The 18,620-nt window shown below is 37.0% G+C and overlaps 1 protein-coding gene across 41 annotated transcripts in view; it reads right to left on the bottom strand.

Annotated features, from left to right (window-relative positions):
* Positions 1-2,242: 2,242 nt before the first annotated feature.
* CADPS (calcium dependent secretion activator) overlaps positions 2,243-18,620 on the bottom strand; it is a 553,237-nt gene continuing 536,859 nt past the window's right edge. For all 41 annotated transcript variants that reach the window (XM_040359139.1, XM_040359135.1, XM_040359125.1 and 38 more), the window contains 2 exons: positions 15,763-15,867; positions 2,243-3,459 (listed from right to left, as the gene is read on the bottom strand). In XM_040359139.1, the coding sequence (XP_040215073.1) occupies positions 3,280-3,459; positions 15,763-15,867 (285 nt within the window). In that variant the 3' untranslated portion in view covers positions 2,243-3,279. The remainder of the gene's footprint in view (positions 3,460-15,762; positions 15,868-18,620) is intronic.

Below are 18,620 nucleotides of genomic sequence, written 5' to 3' on the forward strand. Positions count from 1 at the left end.
TAAAGGCCAGTTTGTGGAGAGCACAACTAATAGTTGTCCTGATGGACAGATTCTCCCACCTGAGCTGTGGATCTCTGCAGCTCCTCCAGAGTTACCATGGGCCTCTTGGCTGCTTCTCTGATTAATGCTCTTCTTGCCCGGCCTGTCAGTTTAGGTGGATGGCCATGTCTTGGTAGGTTTGAAGTTGTGCCATACACTTTCCATTTTCGGATGATGGATTGAACAGAGCTCCGTGGGATGTTCGAAGCTTGGGATATTTTTTTTATAACCTAACCCTGCTTTAAACTTCTCCACAACTTTATCCCCGACCTGTCTGGTGTGTTGCTTGATACTGTTTGTTCACTAAGGTTCTCTAACAAACCTTTGAGTGCTTCATAGAACAGCTGTATTTATACTGAGATTAAATTACACACAGGTGGACTCTATTTACTAATAAGGTGAATTCTGAAGGCAATTAGTTCCACTAGATTTTAGTTAGGGGTATCAGAGTAAAGGGGGCTGAATACAAATGCACGCCATAATTTACATATTTCACATATTTATTTATAAAACATTTTGAAAACCATTTATCATTTTTTTTCCACTTCAAGATTATGTGCCACTTTGTGTTGATCTATCATGTGAATGGGGGCTTGGGATGCTCTGCAAGGTATGCACACGTGTACGTAGGTGCCTGATTTCAACAGATGCTGCTGATTTAGCTTTCTACAGCCAAATTGAAGTCACAGAATTTATTTATGCAGTCAGACAGACATTACAGTTGATTTAATGGAGTATCTGCTGTTACATTTTCTTTGCAAAGTGAATTACAGCACATAAAGTGAACCTGTGTTCATGGTGAATACCAAATCATGTGCTAGGGAAATTTAAGAAACAGGATTTTTGCTAGCACACAATTGGTTGACTTGATAAAAAAAACACATCTTTATCCTATTTAATAAGCTCAACCAATGTTCACCTGGCAAAGTGAATATTACCAATTCATTAAGTAATGAACCCCGTTGTACTTGCAGTTTCCATGTTTATCTTCTTACCTTCAATATCCAGTAACATGGCTGTGTAGTCTAATAGGCACCAGAAAAGATCTAGCTAATAGAAATACGTGCTCTGTATTCCAATGCTAGCACTACAGTGCATCTCCCCCAATACTACACTCAAAAGTCCGTGTGACAAAAAATATTAATGCAAAATGAGAGATGTCCCTTGTGTCTTCTTCCTTATTTGTGCTTATTGTGTGTCTCCTCCTTAGTGCTTATCACACCACCAAGTGTGTAAAACAGACCCCCTAAATTAGTAAGTGGGTCCATTAGCGCTCTCTTTGGTAAATGGGAATTCCTCTTTCTCCACCTCCTTCTCTCCCACAGACCAGTTAGGGGTGTCAAACTCAATTTCATCGTGGGCCACATCAGCATTATGGTTTCCCTCAAAGGGCTGGTTGTATCTGTAAGACTAGATGTCCGGAGCAAGCCCCCCACCACCAGACATCAAGAGCCCCCCATCCTCTCTTACATCACAATGCACACCCCTTACCTTGTTCTGCTGTGAGGAAGTAGCTGGGGTGGAGCTGGGAAACAGAAAGTGCAGGGTCTAGAGGAGGACCTGAGGATGCCAGGAGTCAGCTGCAGAAATGTGCTGAATGCGGAGCCTGGGGAGGTGGAGACGAGGTGGTGCTTCGGCTGCACAGAAATGTGCAGGATCTATAGAAGGAGTCATGTCCTTCTCTCTGCTGACGGCTGAAATGGGGGGGGGCTGAGATGAGCCTCTCCGCAGCTGCAGGGAGAAGCGCAGGATCTGTAGGGGGGAGTCATGTCCTCCTCTCTGCCGACTGTTGAGATGGGGGGCGGGCAGAGACAAGCTTCTCTGTGGCTGCAGGGAGAAGCGCGGGATCTGGCATAGAAGATTTTAAAGGGATTGTAAAGGTTCGTTTTTTTCACCTTAATGCATAGGATGCATTAAGGTGAAAAAAACGAACCTTTACAACCCCTTTAAAATCTTCAAAAGGTTAAGATATCCCTGCTTTAATGCTTACTGAAAGCAATACAGCCAAGGTAAAAAGAGCCTTGTTTTAATAAAAAAATGAGAAAAATTGTGTAACTGATCATCATTTGTTACACTTCTACTTTATTTTGTTTTTATATGCAGTTATAAACCATCGGAAAAAGGCACTGATATTAGGAACATTTCACAAATACCATCTTTAGCTTCAATCTTTCAAACCCTCCCCAAGAAAAAAACATCACTCTTAGGACATCTGAATAGTTATTTATTGAGAAGCCACAGTCCTTACACTTTTACAACTGTAGGCTCTTGTAAGGCAAAAGCAAGATGGATCCACTATTTTACACAGATAAAAAGCTTCTTGAGGGACCCTGTTGACATGCAGTTACTGGTCAAAATGCAATGTACATGGCAGATATAAAAACAATTGTGAAACACAAAATAATGTAAATTAAGGTTACAATCTACGGAAATAAGTATTGTATAGTCTTATAAACACAGTTTATAGTCTAAGTCTGTTATTAAAGTTGTCTTTTTTTTGTGTTTTTTTACATACACTTTTATTAAAACCTAAACAAAATGTAACATTTAAAGTGAAGACATAAACATAAAACTGTTTTATATATTTTTTTTCAACAGTAGCTTGTTCAGTTTTCGGATGTCTCATATCTACGACAAGTAGAACAGTTGTAGTTTTTTTTTGGAATACTAATCCGCTGATATGTAACCTCTAGTTAACTAACAGGATGTTCAAGTAAAAGAGTATAACTTAGATTTCGGGATGAGCTGAATTCGGTATTGAATGGATTGCCATAGTTAAACCTCGTTGGGTGTAGCCTCTTCTTTGAAAACAAAGCCTTTAGATTTTGTTTTGTTTATGATGAGCAGGTGGCATCCACGCAACAAAAATGACATAACTACTCACTCATAGGCACAACAATTTTACCATCAACATATATACATTACAGGAATGAAGCATTGGATATTTTTGCTGAGAACAGGGACATATTTAGCATGTTTCCTATATAGATCAATTAACAGTATTAAACAATGGTGCTCTATATTGCTCATGAACCTATAGATTTGAAGATAGGAAACCTATGAACCAAATGTAGTGCGTTCAGGTATTCTTTTTTTTAAATTACACAGCTAGAATGACAATCGTATTGGTAGAGTTTTTATGGGCAGTTGGAGCAGACAGAAAATTCCCTAATGTGGCTAACAGACATGCACTGGGGACCTGGGGTGGCTACATCCCATTGAGCCTCTATTTTCATATATTTAATCATCCTCTTCATCTTCTTCGTCACTGTCCTTCATTGTAATTCCTTGAAGCCCGCCTCCTTCGCTAACGGAAGCCGTTGCTTCCTCCACTGTTAACCGATTCCTAATGGTATCATACGTCTTGCTGTTTAATGTGGAGTCCAAGACACCTTGCAATCGGAAATCGCGATATGTTTTCTAAACAGCATACAAAAATAGATTAAAAAAATTATTCTGAGATACAACAAAATAACAAAATACTTAGAATGGATATATATGTTCTTGCAGTATTAAATTGACATTGACATAAAGATCATTGGATTACTTACTTCCTAGCTCGTTTTAAAGCACAATTAGAAGCTAATGATATTGGCTGGGGCTAAATTAGGTGAAAATTAACATGATACATTGATAGTATAGGAGATGTTTTAAAATCCTCTCTTCACACCAATTTCCCTGTAACTGTAAATTTTATTTGCAGCTTTCCACATGGCACCACTATAACCTATTTACGTTCCCGACAGGCATAACTTATTACTGACTTGTTTAATTAGGTGACAATTCTGTGACATTAACCCTTGAAAGCCTTAAAATACTGGCATCAACTGCTTTTGTTAGTTGAGAATTCCAAGGAATTCAAACCTTTACAGGAAAGAAAAAAAGTCACTTCATACATGGTATGTCAAGACCTTCATGCTAAGCACATTTTCAGTACTCTTAGCTATAGGTGGATGACTTTTTTGAGCCAAAAAGATAAAGATTGTATTATTTCTTTATATTTACTAGAAAATTATTACAGAGTCTTAAAGCTATATTATATTTTTGAAAAAGATTACAAAAATATTTGTTACCTCATAATAAAAGATAATGAATTTATTACTTTAATAAAAATAATGAATACCTTTGAAGATGGCAAAGTCATTACATAAATAGGTGTGTTTGTCGCTATGTCACTTCAGTAACTGACTTTCTAAATAAGTTCTAAACTATGTGCTGGAAACATTATATAAGCTGGCTCCCAGGAGCTTTAAAAACATGGGTTACACTGGCATTTACATGATTAAGCTGAAAAAGGATTTGTATATTGAGTTCAACCAAAAAATAAATACATTTATTTAATTAAAAACCTGCATCCTCAGAATCCTAAACATGTAGTTGATCCAGTGAAAGGCAAACAAAACCCTTATAAAATATGGTCCAATCTTCTCCAGTGGGGTTTAAAAATTCCTTCCTGATACCATGGAATCGGATTTGCCCTGGATCAAGAATCTAAAATGTTATTACCTAGACAAAAAATAAATTCCAACTAGCAACTGTAGCTGAGAGCATTCCCCCCCCCCCCCATTCACACCTTTACAATTGGCCGGTGTAGTTGTCTAATATAAAGATGGACTGGTATTGAGGCAAAGAAAAAGGGTGGGGAAACATACAGACTCTGGACCATAGGAGCTTGATGAAACTTGCATACCAGAATGGCCCAGCTGTCAGAAAGATCAGCCAGTCTGTAAAGCTGTGACCTAGCTTGAACATCTGCACATGCATGTGTTCATGGTTGTGTAAGTAAAATGGGGTTGTGGCTGTGTGCCTTTGCACAGGCACATGCATTTTAGTGAGCACGTGCAGGGCACGCATGCATGCATATTGCTCACAGTGGTGCCAAGCCATAAGCCCCATACACACTATCAGTTTTCCTGCAGGTTTTTCTCTTCAGGTTTACCAAAACCATCTAATATGAAGTCAAACCTCAAGAGTTTCAATTTGTATGCAACCAGGCAGGCCCTTGCACTACATGGTTTTGGTAAACCTTAAGAGAAAAACCTGCAGGAAAAATGATAGTGTGTATGGCGCTTAAGTGTTGAACGGTCTTCAGCAGTACTTCTGTGGCCTCTTATCTTGCATTCTGACTATCCTGATTCCTTTTACTGCCCTTTTCCTTGACCAGTCTGCAACTTCTTCTCCGGGCAACTGTTCCTATATTGATCTTTATTGACTACAATTATTGCTGAACTCACTAGTACTTTGTTGTTAGCAAGTTACTCACTAGGCCAATCTCTGACTCTGTCTCTGCCCAATGATATGGCACTGCACTGCCTGCCTATTGCCGACCTTGGCTTGTTTTTGACCCTGTCTCAACAGTGAAAAACATCTCCTCCATGTCTCTATATCCAGGAGTGTTTGGACTGAAGCAGTATGGTAGTCTGCCCTTGTGTTCTCATGCACTCCTTCCAGGTACATGAAACCAACCTTTGGGGCTCCCTGAACAAAAGCGGCACCAATGTTTGGAGGTGTTGGCTACAGCATGCCATTGGCCCTGTATTAGCTTTTATTTTACCACAAATAAAGCATGTCTTAATAAAACCTGAAGTCTGTCATTGCTGACCTCTTGGTGACAATTGTAATTGTAATAAAGTCAATGTAATAAATAAAATACTTAATTGTTGCTATTTTCTGTAACACCTCTATGAAATGTGTTTGTGTGAACATAATTGATTGTTTAAAATCATTTTTGGTTTGAATGCAAATTTTAGAAAATAAACAGTTATTCTGTATGGTGGATACAAGTGTCTGTCAAAGTATATACAAGTACTAAACCCATGTAAGCAACAGAGATGGCCCAAAGTGAAGTCAAAAGAGACTGGTAAGCTCATACCCTCTCTTCAAACAGTTATAATTCAGTGAAGTATTAAGGTAAGAATTTACTAATGAAAGTTTGCATTTCCCAAATTGCTCCTTAGCCAACAACAAAGGGGGTGTTCATTTGCCACACAGGGTCTTGAAATTTTACTACTTTCACAGGTATGGCTCTCCCATGTTTGTTGCCGCTACATAGGCTTTAAGAATTTGCATATGAAGAGTGAATACAGATTTAGTAAAGGAGTAGAGAATGCTCACTTTGCAAAGTAAAAATTCACTTAGCTAAGTGAATGAGGTGAAGATGCACAGACATAAATTATCCAATTATGTACAAACAAAAATCATCTTGTTTTTTTAATTATTCTTGCACATGATTAAGTATTCTTTGCAAAGTGAATTTATCTTCTGCTTTGCCCCATTCACTAAGCTAAATGAAAATTCACTTTGAAAAGTCAATATATTCTGCTCTTTTAGTAAATCAACCCCAATGACCGAGCAGAATTGTCCTTTCAAAGAGAATTGTCCTTTTAAATAGAATTTGTCACAAAACAATATACCTCTAAGAAGCCTCTAATGAAAGCATCCCTTCTCTAGTCCCATAAAAGAGTAGTAAGAGCAAACAAGCACTTAAACTTCAGGAGTGAAGAAAAGCCAGTCAGAGACATAGAATTCTTTGTTCTATTTACAAGCTTTCAGAAATAATACCAAGCCCAAAGTTTTGTGTTTTATCTGTAAGCTTGTAAGTAAAAAAGCTGAAACAAAACTGTCCCCAAAGGATTATCCTTACTTCTAAAGCCATATATGAATTGAAATTTGGCGGGTTCAGGAGGGACTGGCCAAATTTCCATCCATGTAGTATATGGGGACAAAGGTTAGAATTGGTAACTGGACTTCTGTATAACTGCCCTGTATACATGCCATTTTCCTATTAGACTTTTGAATTATTACTATATGCCTAGATTTCTGTTTACAATTGAAAAACTCAGCTCTTCTTCCTTATTTTTTGCACTTCTCCAAATCCCAGGTGGTATTCCATTTTTTTAGTTCTAGCTCAGAAGAACCTCGTCATCTTATGCAGCCCAGAAGCAGGAAAATCAAAGACAAGAAGCACCCACCAATAGTTGTGAGCAATATTTTTAGATATGAATTAAAACATAGAATGTAAATACATTTGAGAAGTCAGACTTCAACAGCTAATTTAGGAATGAAATCTCAAAATGCTTTGACTTGTTTCTTTTCGAACAAACAATGATGATGAAATATTTGGACTCTCGACCATTGGTGTGGTGTTTCTACTCTACTCTAAATAATTAAAAACTTGAATGAGAATTAGCCCTCAAGGACAGAAGAAATATAGAACTGACAAAAATTAAATAACAACTGCTACAGTAAAAACCCAATAAAACACCCCTACAAAATAATAATTAGTCTGCACCCAACGTATTCATTAATTTGGTATTATTCAGTAACCTAAAGTGGAAAAATAGTTATTCTATATTTTAAAACAAAAACTAAGTTCCAAAAATCCTTAACTTCATTATGAAGAAATAATTTATAGTTTCTAAATGGTTATGCATAAATGTCATAGTTGATAGGATAAACTAAACTTAAAGCAGTCAACCTTTCAAAGGAAAACAAAGTAAGCTGCTGGGCAAAAAATGGTTAAATTGCCTTTCTTTAAATGGTAACAATTTCAGTTGTTAAATGGAGCTTATGTATATGTGACACTTGTCACTACCTATCTAGGTGTTAGTTGTTGTCAGCATATCACCCCCATATGCATGCATCTTTAGACACCTATGGAAGCTGCAAGACACGTGGTTGATGTTTTGCCAAATAAGCAAACGTAAGTCTCCTGACATCTGGATAAGTAACTAGATAAAGGTGTGTATCCTTATTCAAGCCTTTAACTGTTTAGCATTTCCATTGCACAGAGTTACAAGGGTGACCTGCGTTAGCACACAGTGGGGCATTCTTTAGCTTGATGAAAATATCTATATTTTATTCAGTGTTCTAATGATTTACGGTAGTTTTAAATATTTAATAAGCTATTTCTGGTCAAACAAAATCTTATTGAAGTAAGGGGCCTCTATTTTATTTTAACCACTTCAATTCAGGGCACTTATACCCCCTTCCTGCCCAGGCCAATTTTCAGCTTTCAGCGATGTTGCACTTTGAATTTGAAAAACTAAATTTTTATCATTGTGTTCGCACAAATGGAGCCTTCTCTTGGTGGTATTTCATCCCCAATCGTTTTTTTATTTTTTGCTAAATAAATAAAGGCCAACAATTTTCAAAATGAAAAACGTTATTCTTTGTTTCTGTTAAAAACATTTAGCAAATAAATAATCTTTCTTCATGTATATAAGCCAGAATGTACTCTGCTACATTTCTTTGATGAAAATAACCAATCAGTGTATATTATTTAGTCTGTAGGAATGTTATAGAGTCCACAAATTATGGTATACATCTAAAAAATGTATCAATCCTGATGTACCGATGGCCTATCTCATTTTTTGATGCCCAAAAATGCCAGGGCAGGGCAGTAGAAATCTCCCCCAAAAGACCCCTTTTTTGGAAAGTAGACAGCCCAGTAGACAGTCCAATGTATTTAGTAAGAGGCTTGGTGAGTTTTCTGAAGTTGTAAGTTTTTTGAAAATTATGAAATTAAAACTTTTTTTAACATACTGTCACCAGTGCAGTACAGCATCATCATACAACTGGCGTGGTGGTGATCAGGGACACTGATTGATGACAGTTTATTTTTGTAAACATTTTTATCATATATTTTTTTTGTCCGATTTTTTTATTACACTTTGACAAGAGCAATATAATGTTACCACAATAACACTGTACTACTCTGGGGAAGTAATCAGTATTTTTTTTTATTTTTTTTTACACATTATGTTTGCATATAGAAGTCCATTATGTAAGCATTTTACTGAATTAAATCAATTCATTTGGTTTCTTTTGTTGTGATTAGCTGTGATTTGTAAGAGCTAATCACATGGTACAGATGGGCTGTGATTGGCCCAGTCTTTACCATGTAATCACACTTACCAATCACAGCTAGCAACACAATTGTATACAATGGATGGCTTAAAACGAAGCCATCCATTGTTTACAACTGTCAAGTGAACTGCTGTGTTTGATTACAGAAGTCACATGATACTGGCAGTGGGCCGGTGCAGTGATCAGTTAGCGGCTGTGTCCGGTGGATGCAGCAGGCGTCAGATCGTGCCACCGCACGGCACGTGCGATCCGCTGAGGACGTCCGCCCATGTCAATATGCCATAGGCTGGGCTGGAATTGGTTAATCTCTAGCATTCTTGTCGAAGTCTTTTTAGTTTCTTTCCAATTTCCTCAATATAACCAGAAGGGTTATCCTGCTTCACCCAAAAAGAAAAAAACACTGCTCGATACACCCATTGTGACCAGAAATAAGACCATCAGCTTCTACTCGGTCACCTAATGAGGATCTTCAATTTCCCCACCAACATTGATTATTTTTAATCCTCATGCTGCTAGCATTAGTAAATAGATAGGAGATCATATCTTACTTGCTTGTTTTAAACTTTTTTTTTTATATTTCTTCAGTTCCTTCCTGGTATCTTGCCTAGGCAAATTATGTCATACATCCCAGGAGTCTTCAGGAGGGGAGGAGAGGAGAGGAGGAGGGGTTTTCTCAGCTAAGCACATCCTCCTGCATGCATGGTTGAGCTAAGGGCAGATGGATTCTAGGAAGTAAATGCTACATGAATCACTTGTCCTTACTCAAGATGCTACAGGGGTTGTTTTTCAAAGTGATTTCTCACTTTTCTCACTAACTCTAATAAAACATAGAGACATGGATGGATGGGGGAATAATTAAAATGAATTAAATAGTGTTTTTGTTTTGTTGTGTGCTCAGATGCAGTGAAAATCTGTTTAGCACTGTGCTATACACTATAAACTGCCTAACACAAATCATCAAATTAATAGATAGGACTTTAAACTTCATCTCCCTTCAATGAGTAGACACAAATATACAGATGTGCCAGTACATGTCATTTTTAGTGAAATATTTTAGGTTCCTTTTGATGACTTCAATTGGATCTTCACTGCATCTGAGCACCACAAACCACAAATCATATTTAATACATTTTTAAAATTCAAATAAAACTCCCCCATCCATCCATGTCTCAATGCTTTATTTTGTTGAGAAATCACTTTGAAAAACAATCCCCTAGCATTTCTGCCCATATAAGGGCAAATGATTTATGTAGAATTGATGGCTTACCTTTGCTGAACAGGAGGTCTGTTTTCTGATCTACTGCCAGCAGTCTCCTAGATCTGAGTACATTTTGTGCTGTGTTGTGAATAATTTTCTCAAGTGAGACAGGTTGCTCATTCAGTTCAATACAGAGAAAGTCAGCAGCTGGTTTAGGCTGCTAAACCAGCTGCTGACAAGATTTGCGCAGATCCTCACAGCTGTGGAAATACCACCCAAGTTCCAGTTAATTATCAATCCTATATATTGTCTTTTACCTTGATGAAGGGGGTGTTTTTGGACCCCTGAACCCTGAAACATGTTGGCTACCCTTTTGATTATTTGTCTGAACTTTATTGAATAAAAATGTATCTAGACTATTGAACATGGTGTGGCCCTTCAATTCATATTTATACTCTAATATATTACAAACCAAAGCAACTGTGTGATCCTCTGTGGTGTAGTAACCAGATAACCTACAACATCATTAAAATACTGTTGGATAGCAACACCAATAGGATAACCTCATGTCAAAGCCTAATTTATTCTAAAAGGTTGAACTTGGGTTTTGTGGCCTAAAACAGCAAATAATATTTTCCTGTCGGATAATGACTAATTCTCACCAAGAAGAGACTCTTGTCTCCGGTAAACCCTGTGGGCAGCAAGAGGGCTAAGCAGTGAGGAGATTGTCTCCAACTGACAACAATCTGCCACAAATACTTGACAGTAACTGTGAAGGAAAAATGTGGGTTCTCTTGACCTTGGAAGCCATATCTCAATCCTAGTGCCAAGAAGGTTTGGATTTAGGACAAAGTCATAAGACTTGGCATAATCACCTTGAGGGGTAGTCCAGTGTTTCCTTTGTTCTCTAAGCATGGCCTTCTTTCAGAGATGACTGGGTATTCAAAAATATTAAACAACCAACAACTTTTTTTTTTTTGTTTGGTAGCGTTGCAACAGGACTTAGAGCTCTTTCACACAGGCTGTCTGATCAGGTCTATTGAAAAATAGAAAAATGGAGCAAAGGGATGCCCCAGGAAAACCCTTGGAGAATCAACCACGGTGTATCCCAAATAATAATAAACGTTATTACTGTATCAAAAAAGGTGCGTTTAAAAATCCATTAAATGTCAAAAATTACAGATAAAGAATACATCCCCATCATACCTGACAATAAAAATACATACTTACAAACAAGACATGACAAAGTTGTCACACTAAGGCGCCAGACCAAAGGGCCCCACTCATACACATCCCCATATACGCCCAGCTCAAGAGAAGCTAAATGGAGCTGCTATATAGATAGTATGGTAATATTTCCCCAGGATTGGACTACTACAAAGAGGATTTATTGGGTAAAATTATTTGGCTAAATGTCCATAAGGAACTAATTGCTGTTGCTAGTGTGCATTAGAGAAAATTTCCAAGTAGGTACATTTATAGGTAGATACTGAGTGTTGCCTGTGCTAAACAAATATTAGTATCCAAACAGAGATGCTGCAAATGTCAAAAAATACTTTTCATGAGGGTACTGAATGTAATAACCTTGTATAAACACAAGACATATGTTGAAAGTCCCTTGTTTTCTCCCATGCGTTATAAATTCTGCTGGGGCATGCACTGTTCGTGGAAACGCATCATGTAATCACTACAAGTATGGAGGAAGAGTAAAGAAGGAGAGAAGTAATATATTCAATTGGTAGCCCGAAGGCTCTCACTACTCCACAGTAAGTACTTGGGTCTCCGTAATGTCCCAACTTTTTGATTCCTCCGGTAGTGGTGATGCTGCTGACAGATTAATCAAATCAGATTGTCCGTCTGTGTGAAGCCTTTGATTAAGTCTCGGCTGGGTATAGAGATGTCTGGTCAGCTGTTTGAGTTTGTTTGGCTACGGTGGCTCAAAAGGCTCAACGGTCTCTACAGGGCATGCTTATCCAGATAGAACGACAGGAGATGGAAGTGCAGAAGTGTCACGCACATTTAGCTGGAGTGCATAGTGTATTGTGGGGCTGGTCAGAAGCTCCCTGCGTCAATGCATTTCGCACACGTGACCATGCGCTTCTTCAGGACCTGTTTGTATGTATGTTTTTTTATTGTCGGGTATGATGGGGATGTATTCCTTATCTGTAATTTTTGAAATGTAATGGATTTTTGAACGCACCTTTTTTGATACAGTAATACAATAAGTTTGTTATTATTTGGGGTACACAGTGGTTGATTCGCTAAGGGTTTTCCAGGGGCATCCCTTTGCTCCATTTTTCTATTTTTCAATAGTCCCCCTTTTTGCTCTGGAGGCATCCCATCTAAAATATATCAGTAACCTCCTAGCAAATTGGATTCATATTTGTTTTTTATTTCTTACCTGTCTGATCGGGTCCACCTGTCAGTTTTTCAGGTAGACCTGATTGGACCCTCCAGTCGCCACCATCCGATCCTGTTCACCAAAAACAGGATGGTGGTCTTATTTTCCATCCGTCTGGCAAGACTGATCAGATGGAAACAGACAAGCAGTCTGTTTCCATCCAATTTCCTCATAGAGTTCAGCGGGACTGTGTCATCCATCTGCTCAGCAGGGACCAGCGGAGCAATCACCGCTGAGAAAATTGATTTTATTAAGCGGAGATGCACGTGAGAAAGGGGCCTTATACACTAAACTGTGTATTCCCCCTAATGTGTTCCACATTCCACATATCGAGTTTGCACATGCTACTTAAACTCTATAACGGGTTATACTAAATTGAGTTCAAAAGGTTAGAGTAAATAATGCACTGGTGTACATAAACCTTTTTAAGGAACCCCTGTATTATAATTATTGTTTCTCAAGGTCATTCCAGTTATCTTCTGCCAATATTAGAATGGGCAGCCTTGACTTTGAATGACACTTTTGGCACACATGCGCTCAGACACTTAGGGCCAGATTCACAAAAGAGATACGACGGCGTATCTCCTGATACGCCGTCGTATCTCTGTTTCTATCTATGCGACTGATTCATAGAATCAGTTACGCATAGATATCCATAAGATCCGACAGGTGTAATTGTTTTACACTGTCGGATCTTAGGATGCAGTACCGCGGCCGCCGCTGGGGGGAGTTTGCATCGTAAACCAGCGTCGGGTATGCAAATTAGGAGTTACGGCGATCCACGATGGATTTTCGCGTTCGCTACGTCGCCGCTAGTCTAGTTTCCCGTCGCAAAGTTAGTCGTCGTTTTAGGTGCCCTAACTTTACACAGCAATCGTATTGCTGTATAAAGTATGGCCGTCGTTCCCGCGTCGAAATTTAAAAATGAACGTCGTTTGCGTAAGCCGTCCGGGAATACTTAATTACGATACGCGCGTCGCCGTTTGAAAAAATGACGTCACTGCGCGCAAAGCACAACGGGAATTGCGAAACGGAGCATGCGCAGTAGGTCCGGCGCAGGAGCGTGCCTAATTTAAATGGCACACGCCCATTTGAATTGGCCCGCCTTGTGCCGGACGTCTTTACGATACACCGCCGCAAGTTTCCAGGTAAGTGCTTTGTGGATCGGGCACTAAAACTGGAAACTTGCGGCGGTGTATCGTAAACGGGTTACGTTACACCGGCGCTATTGTACGTGAATCTGGCCCTAAATACCTATTATGGAAAATGATATTGCACATGGGCCAAATTGGACATGCATGTACAGTACTTCTCACAGTATACTATCCATTATTGGTTTTCAACATCCAGTCTATAAATCCACCTATCTGTGCATCGCAAAAGTTACTGCACTCGAGATAGGGAAGTGTAAATTAGCCTACTCTGCTCACGTAAGGAAAACTTTAGACTTGGTGTAAAAGCGTATTATTATTGTCTACTTAAGGCATTTAATTGAACCGAGTCTTTTTGAAATAAAAAGGTTATACTCGTACACCATAAAAACATATTTACTTCCGGCAAATGTGAAAGATTTTAATATAAAAATGAATAGCCATCTTTATCAAACTTAATGTATACTAACCTTACAGCCTTAAATACATAGCAAAGTCTGCATATTTGGAAACCAGTTTAGTAAAAGGTTGGGTACTTTAACCCGGTTCAGTAAGCCTTAATCTGCATCTTATAATGTCATTGTAATGTTACAATGTATAGGTGGATTCCACACTACATGCTTGTTGCACAGGTTTACATAAACTTATTGAAGATGCCAGCTTTCACTTAGAAGCAACAAATATGTATGCATTCAAATATTTTTTAGGATATATAAATATACTGCACAGCAAACAAAATTGCCTTTAACAATATCAAATACCTTACTTAAAAATAAATATAGATTGCAGGCTCTTTCTTAAACTAACATTACAGAAGATTGTGAATTCTACTAACAATTTGTAATTAAAAAGTAATAAAAACAATAGTAAAATCCTAAATTGAGTAAAATGCTAAAACAGGTGACATTTATGCAGCTCAGAAAGATACTACACTTCTTTTTGTAGAATCCACTACATTAGATGAATAATAAAGGCCCATGGGAAAAAGCTAATTTTAACTAAGGACTTATGTTTCATCAAGTAAAAAAAAATGTAATCTCATGCGATCTAAGTTTACCAAACAAGGTGTCTTTATTATTAATAAATACTGTATATTTCAAAACCCTTGCATAAGAAGATATTTCAATGACTGCTTCAAATTGGCTACTCACTTCCAAGCTAAAAAGGGTCCATGCATTTATTTAAAAAAAGTAAAAAAATATATAGAATTATAATTGCCTTGAAAAGTCTGCTTTAAATTAAGCATAAACACAATGCTGCATGTTTTTTTATTTGTTTCAAGATAAAAATATTTTGTACATGTTAAGTTCTTAAAATAGGTCTGAGAGTAAAAAAAACACACAAAAAACAACAAAAAAAACAACAATGAATTATATTAAATTAACCTAAGCTCCCCTCAATCTTATTTCATGGTAAGCCACTGTGATTTCACACTGAAATAATTATCATTAGTCCAAGACACACATACACAGGAATAAAAATATACTTTCCGGGTATGTGATCTCACCTTAGTGATCTCTTATTGTTCAGTATAAACACCCATTGTAAGAGAAACTACTTCAGTTAATTATGAGAACAATATCAATTTGCATTTTGTTTAATGATCCCAGAATACATTAAAACACGCTGCGAAGATATATTTGCATCACTAAAAGATACGGAAGCATTTTAGATGTGATTGAAGACTGCATCACCAACTATTTAAAACTGCAATAAAATGAAATGCAAAACTTAAAAACTAGCTGATGGAATTTAAATATTTTCATGCAATATATTAGGACATCTCCCATATTTATTTCTGCAATGTATTTTTTAAATCAAATATTAAATTAATGAACATGAAAACATTTGAATTTACAAAATTTTAACCTTTTTTTTTACCATGACATTTGTTTATCCTTGTTAACACCCATGCCTTTGATGCTAACCATCACCTTTATATTAACAATTTAAAGGTCTCCAAATAATAGACATTTGGAAATTAATAAGAAAGCTATTAATACGGAAGCAGGGTTCCATTAAAAATCCAGTATTTTTTCTAAACCTGTAATATTTTAAACTTGAGTACATTTAGAAAAATCAGAGGTGCCAAAAAATACACATACCTTGACCATCCTAATGAGGGTTTTCAGCTGATAAATATGAAGCTGTAGATCCATACGGTCAGTAAGCCAGGTGCAAACAACATTCATTGAACTGGTGTACCATTGCTGAAAAACAGATAAAAATTCTCCAGACACGCAGTAAGAGAAGCAGCAAGAGCTTGATATTATAAGTAAAAAGGACAACTGTATCTACAATTCTTAGATGGATTTATTAATTAAATATATATATATATATATATATATATATATATATATATATATATATATATATATATATATATATATATATATATATATATATATATATATATATATATATTAAAATTAAGTAATAGAAGATAAAATAATATAGTAATAAAAAATAAAAAGATATTCTTTATAGAAAAAAAAATCAGTGATTGTCCAAGGAAAAAATATTCAGTCATTAAAAATGTCATGTGCCATTTGAATTAAGTCCACTTACCTCATTTAAAAAATAATGACATTAAAATACAATTGTCTAATCAGAAGCCACCAGTCTTTAGTATATCCTAAAAATATATATATGTTGAAATTTAGAAGCTATGTGTTTTCTTATTTTGGTGTGCAAGGTAAAATCTGTGATAGAATAAGTGTGGTTTGCATATCTAATGTGTTATCAATTTGCTTTAAATGACAAGAATATTAACAGAACACATACACATACAAATGAGCTTTGATCAAGCTGTCGAAATATTTTTTTTTCCCCTCTAAGAGGGTTAATTTTGCTTCTTGCCTGTGAAAACTGCTTGAAGCTGTGTCATTGCAGACTGCCACCCCTGCAGAGCAAGATGTCTCCAGAGCAATACACTTCTAAAATACTGCTTACAGATTCATATTTTCTTTCCACTTAGCAACATTCACAACAGCCATATAGTTCATCATTATGCATACGTTCATATCTATTACACATTGATAACATACCTCCATTATTTTGGCTGATATAAAAATTCTACCCTTGCTGATAAACACACTGAAGAAAAAGCCCAAGTGAACATACAATGAATTAATTTCCATTGTGATTATTATTTAGCTAAATGTTGTAGGTTTAATACACAGCTACATGACGAACTAGATCTTCAGATCATGAGCTAAAAAAAATTGGAACATAACAGCTAAAGTTAAAGGTAACTTTGGGATTTTATTCCTTAAGGAGCCCATAAGATATTAGTCGTCTAATCAAGACATTCTTGGGCAGATTGGATGGGGATCTCATGTTTATGTATACAAGCCTGTCTATCAAGTTGTCAATCTCAAAGTGAAATAACTAATGGACAGGTTAAAGAGCCTTGTACAGCTGCCCAGGACCAGCAATGTCCTTTCTATGCCTTACCCACCTTTCTCGATTTGTTGGCAGCTGTCAAAAATATATGGACAGCTGTAGAAGTGTAGACAAAATAATTTTTTTCAATACAGAAAAAATAACATAAACAACTGAAAAATAATTTTTATGGTAGTTATTCATGAAATAATTCATTTTTCAGTTCATGTCCCTACCATATTCCTATTGATGAGGGAAAGATAAGTGTACAAGTTCAGGAAGCATTTTTTTTTCACTCTAAAAAATGTTCAAACCTGAGAGTCATTAAATCATGCTTGTGCACCCTACAAAGCCTATGGGTATTTTTAAGCTACACATGATCACTGTAAGTTCTTATAATTATGGATTCTTTAATTAGACATACTCTACAAGATATAAATAGTCAGATACTCTGACTTTTAGGGCTTATAAAGCATTTCCTTAAAAAGGAACTCCAGGCAGTTGCTAAGAAGCTAAGGACACTTGCCAATTCTTCAATGGGCTTCGGGTGCAGGCACCGGTATCTCAAGTAAGGGAAACAGGCAGTGAAGCCTTGCAGCTTCACAGCTGGTTTCCTACTGCCCTACTGTTCTGTAGTCTTCTGGGAGCAGCGATTTGTCCCAGAAGACTGTGGGGGAAGGAGGGGGGGGCGAACCTCCGGCTCAGATCACCGTGGCACATCTGACTGGAAGTGGGAGTGGGTACCTGTTAAAATCAGGTATCCGCTCCCCCCTCCCACCCAAAAAGTCCCAAATAGTGGAGGGGGGATGCAAATGGAACTTCCCTTTCTAGGTGAAGTTCCGTTTAAGTGCCAAGTGACTAATTAGACTTTAATGTTAAAAGTCCTTTTCAATCCATTCAAATCTAAAGTTTACATTAAAATAATGCCTGATAATGCAGTAAGGAAAGTCCTTGTTTAGCCACTATCTGTTATGAAGTGACAACGCCCTGTCCCGTTTTTCCAACTGTTCTCCTGTGATGTCACACTGTGCATTAATTTCCCGAGAAGATGAAAAGCAGCCATACTGATGGCCACTGTGCAAGCATGTTCACAATCATTAATCTTGTCTCGAGTTAACACATTCAGTTGCTGCTGGAGCGAGTGCATGTAGACAAGAAGTGTCAGCAGTACTGACATGCAAAAAAAATAAAAAAAAAAGACTGAAAAAAGTACACAACATTTGTTTGGGACGCACAGTGCTTTAACAAATTAAATGCCATCCCATTTAGGGATTTAGGGTGTACAGCTTATTTAGGATGCATAGTATTATTCAGCTTATGGTTGAGGTCATGTTTAAGGTTCTGCAAACAATTATTCCAGAAATATCCAAATTCATCAAGATGTCTATCATCCAAGCAGACACCTTTGTTGCCAATATCATTCATTATCATTTTACAGCTACTTTAGGATGCAGAGCATTCTGTATTTTATTGAAGAGGTCATGTTTAAGGTTCTGAAGACAATTATTCCATAAATATATGACCATTTAGGCATTAAGTCATGTCTATCCTCTAAGCAGATACCCAAATTGCCAATCTT

The sequence above is a fragment of the Rana temporaria genome, chromosome 7 (genome assembly GCF_905171775.1).
Source record: "Rana temporaria chromosome 7, aRanTem1.1, whole genome shotgun sequence".
NCBI classification, from domain to species: domain Eukaryota; kingdom Metazoa; phylum Chordata; class Amphibia; order Anura; family Ranidae; genus Rana; species Rana temporaria.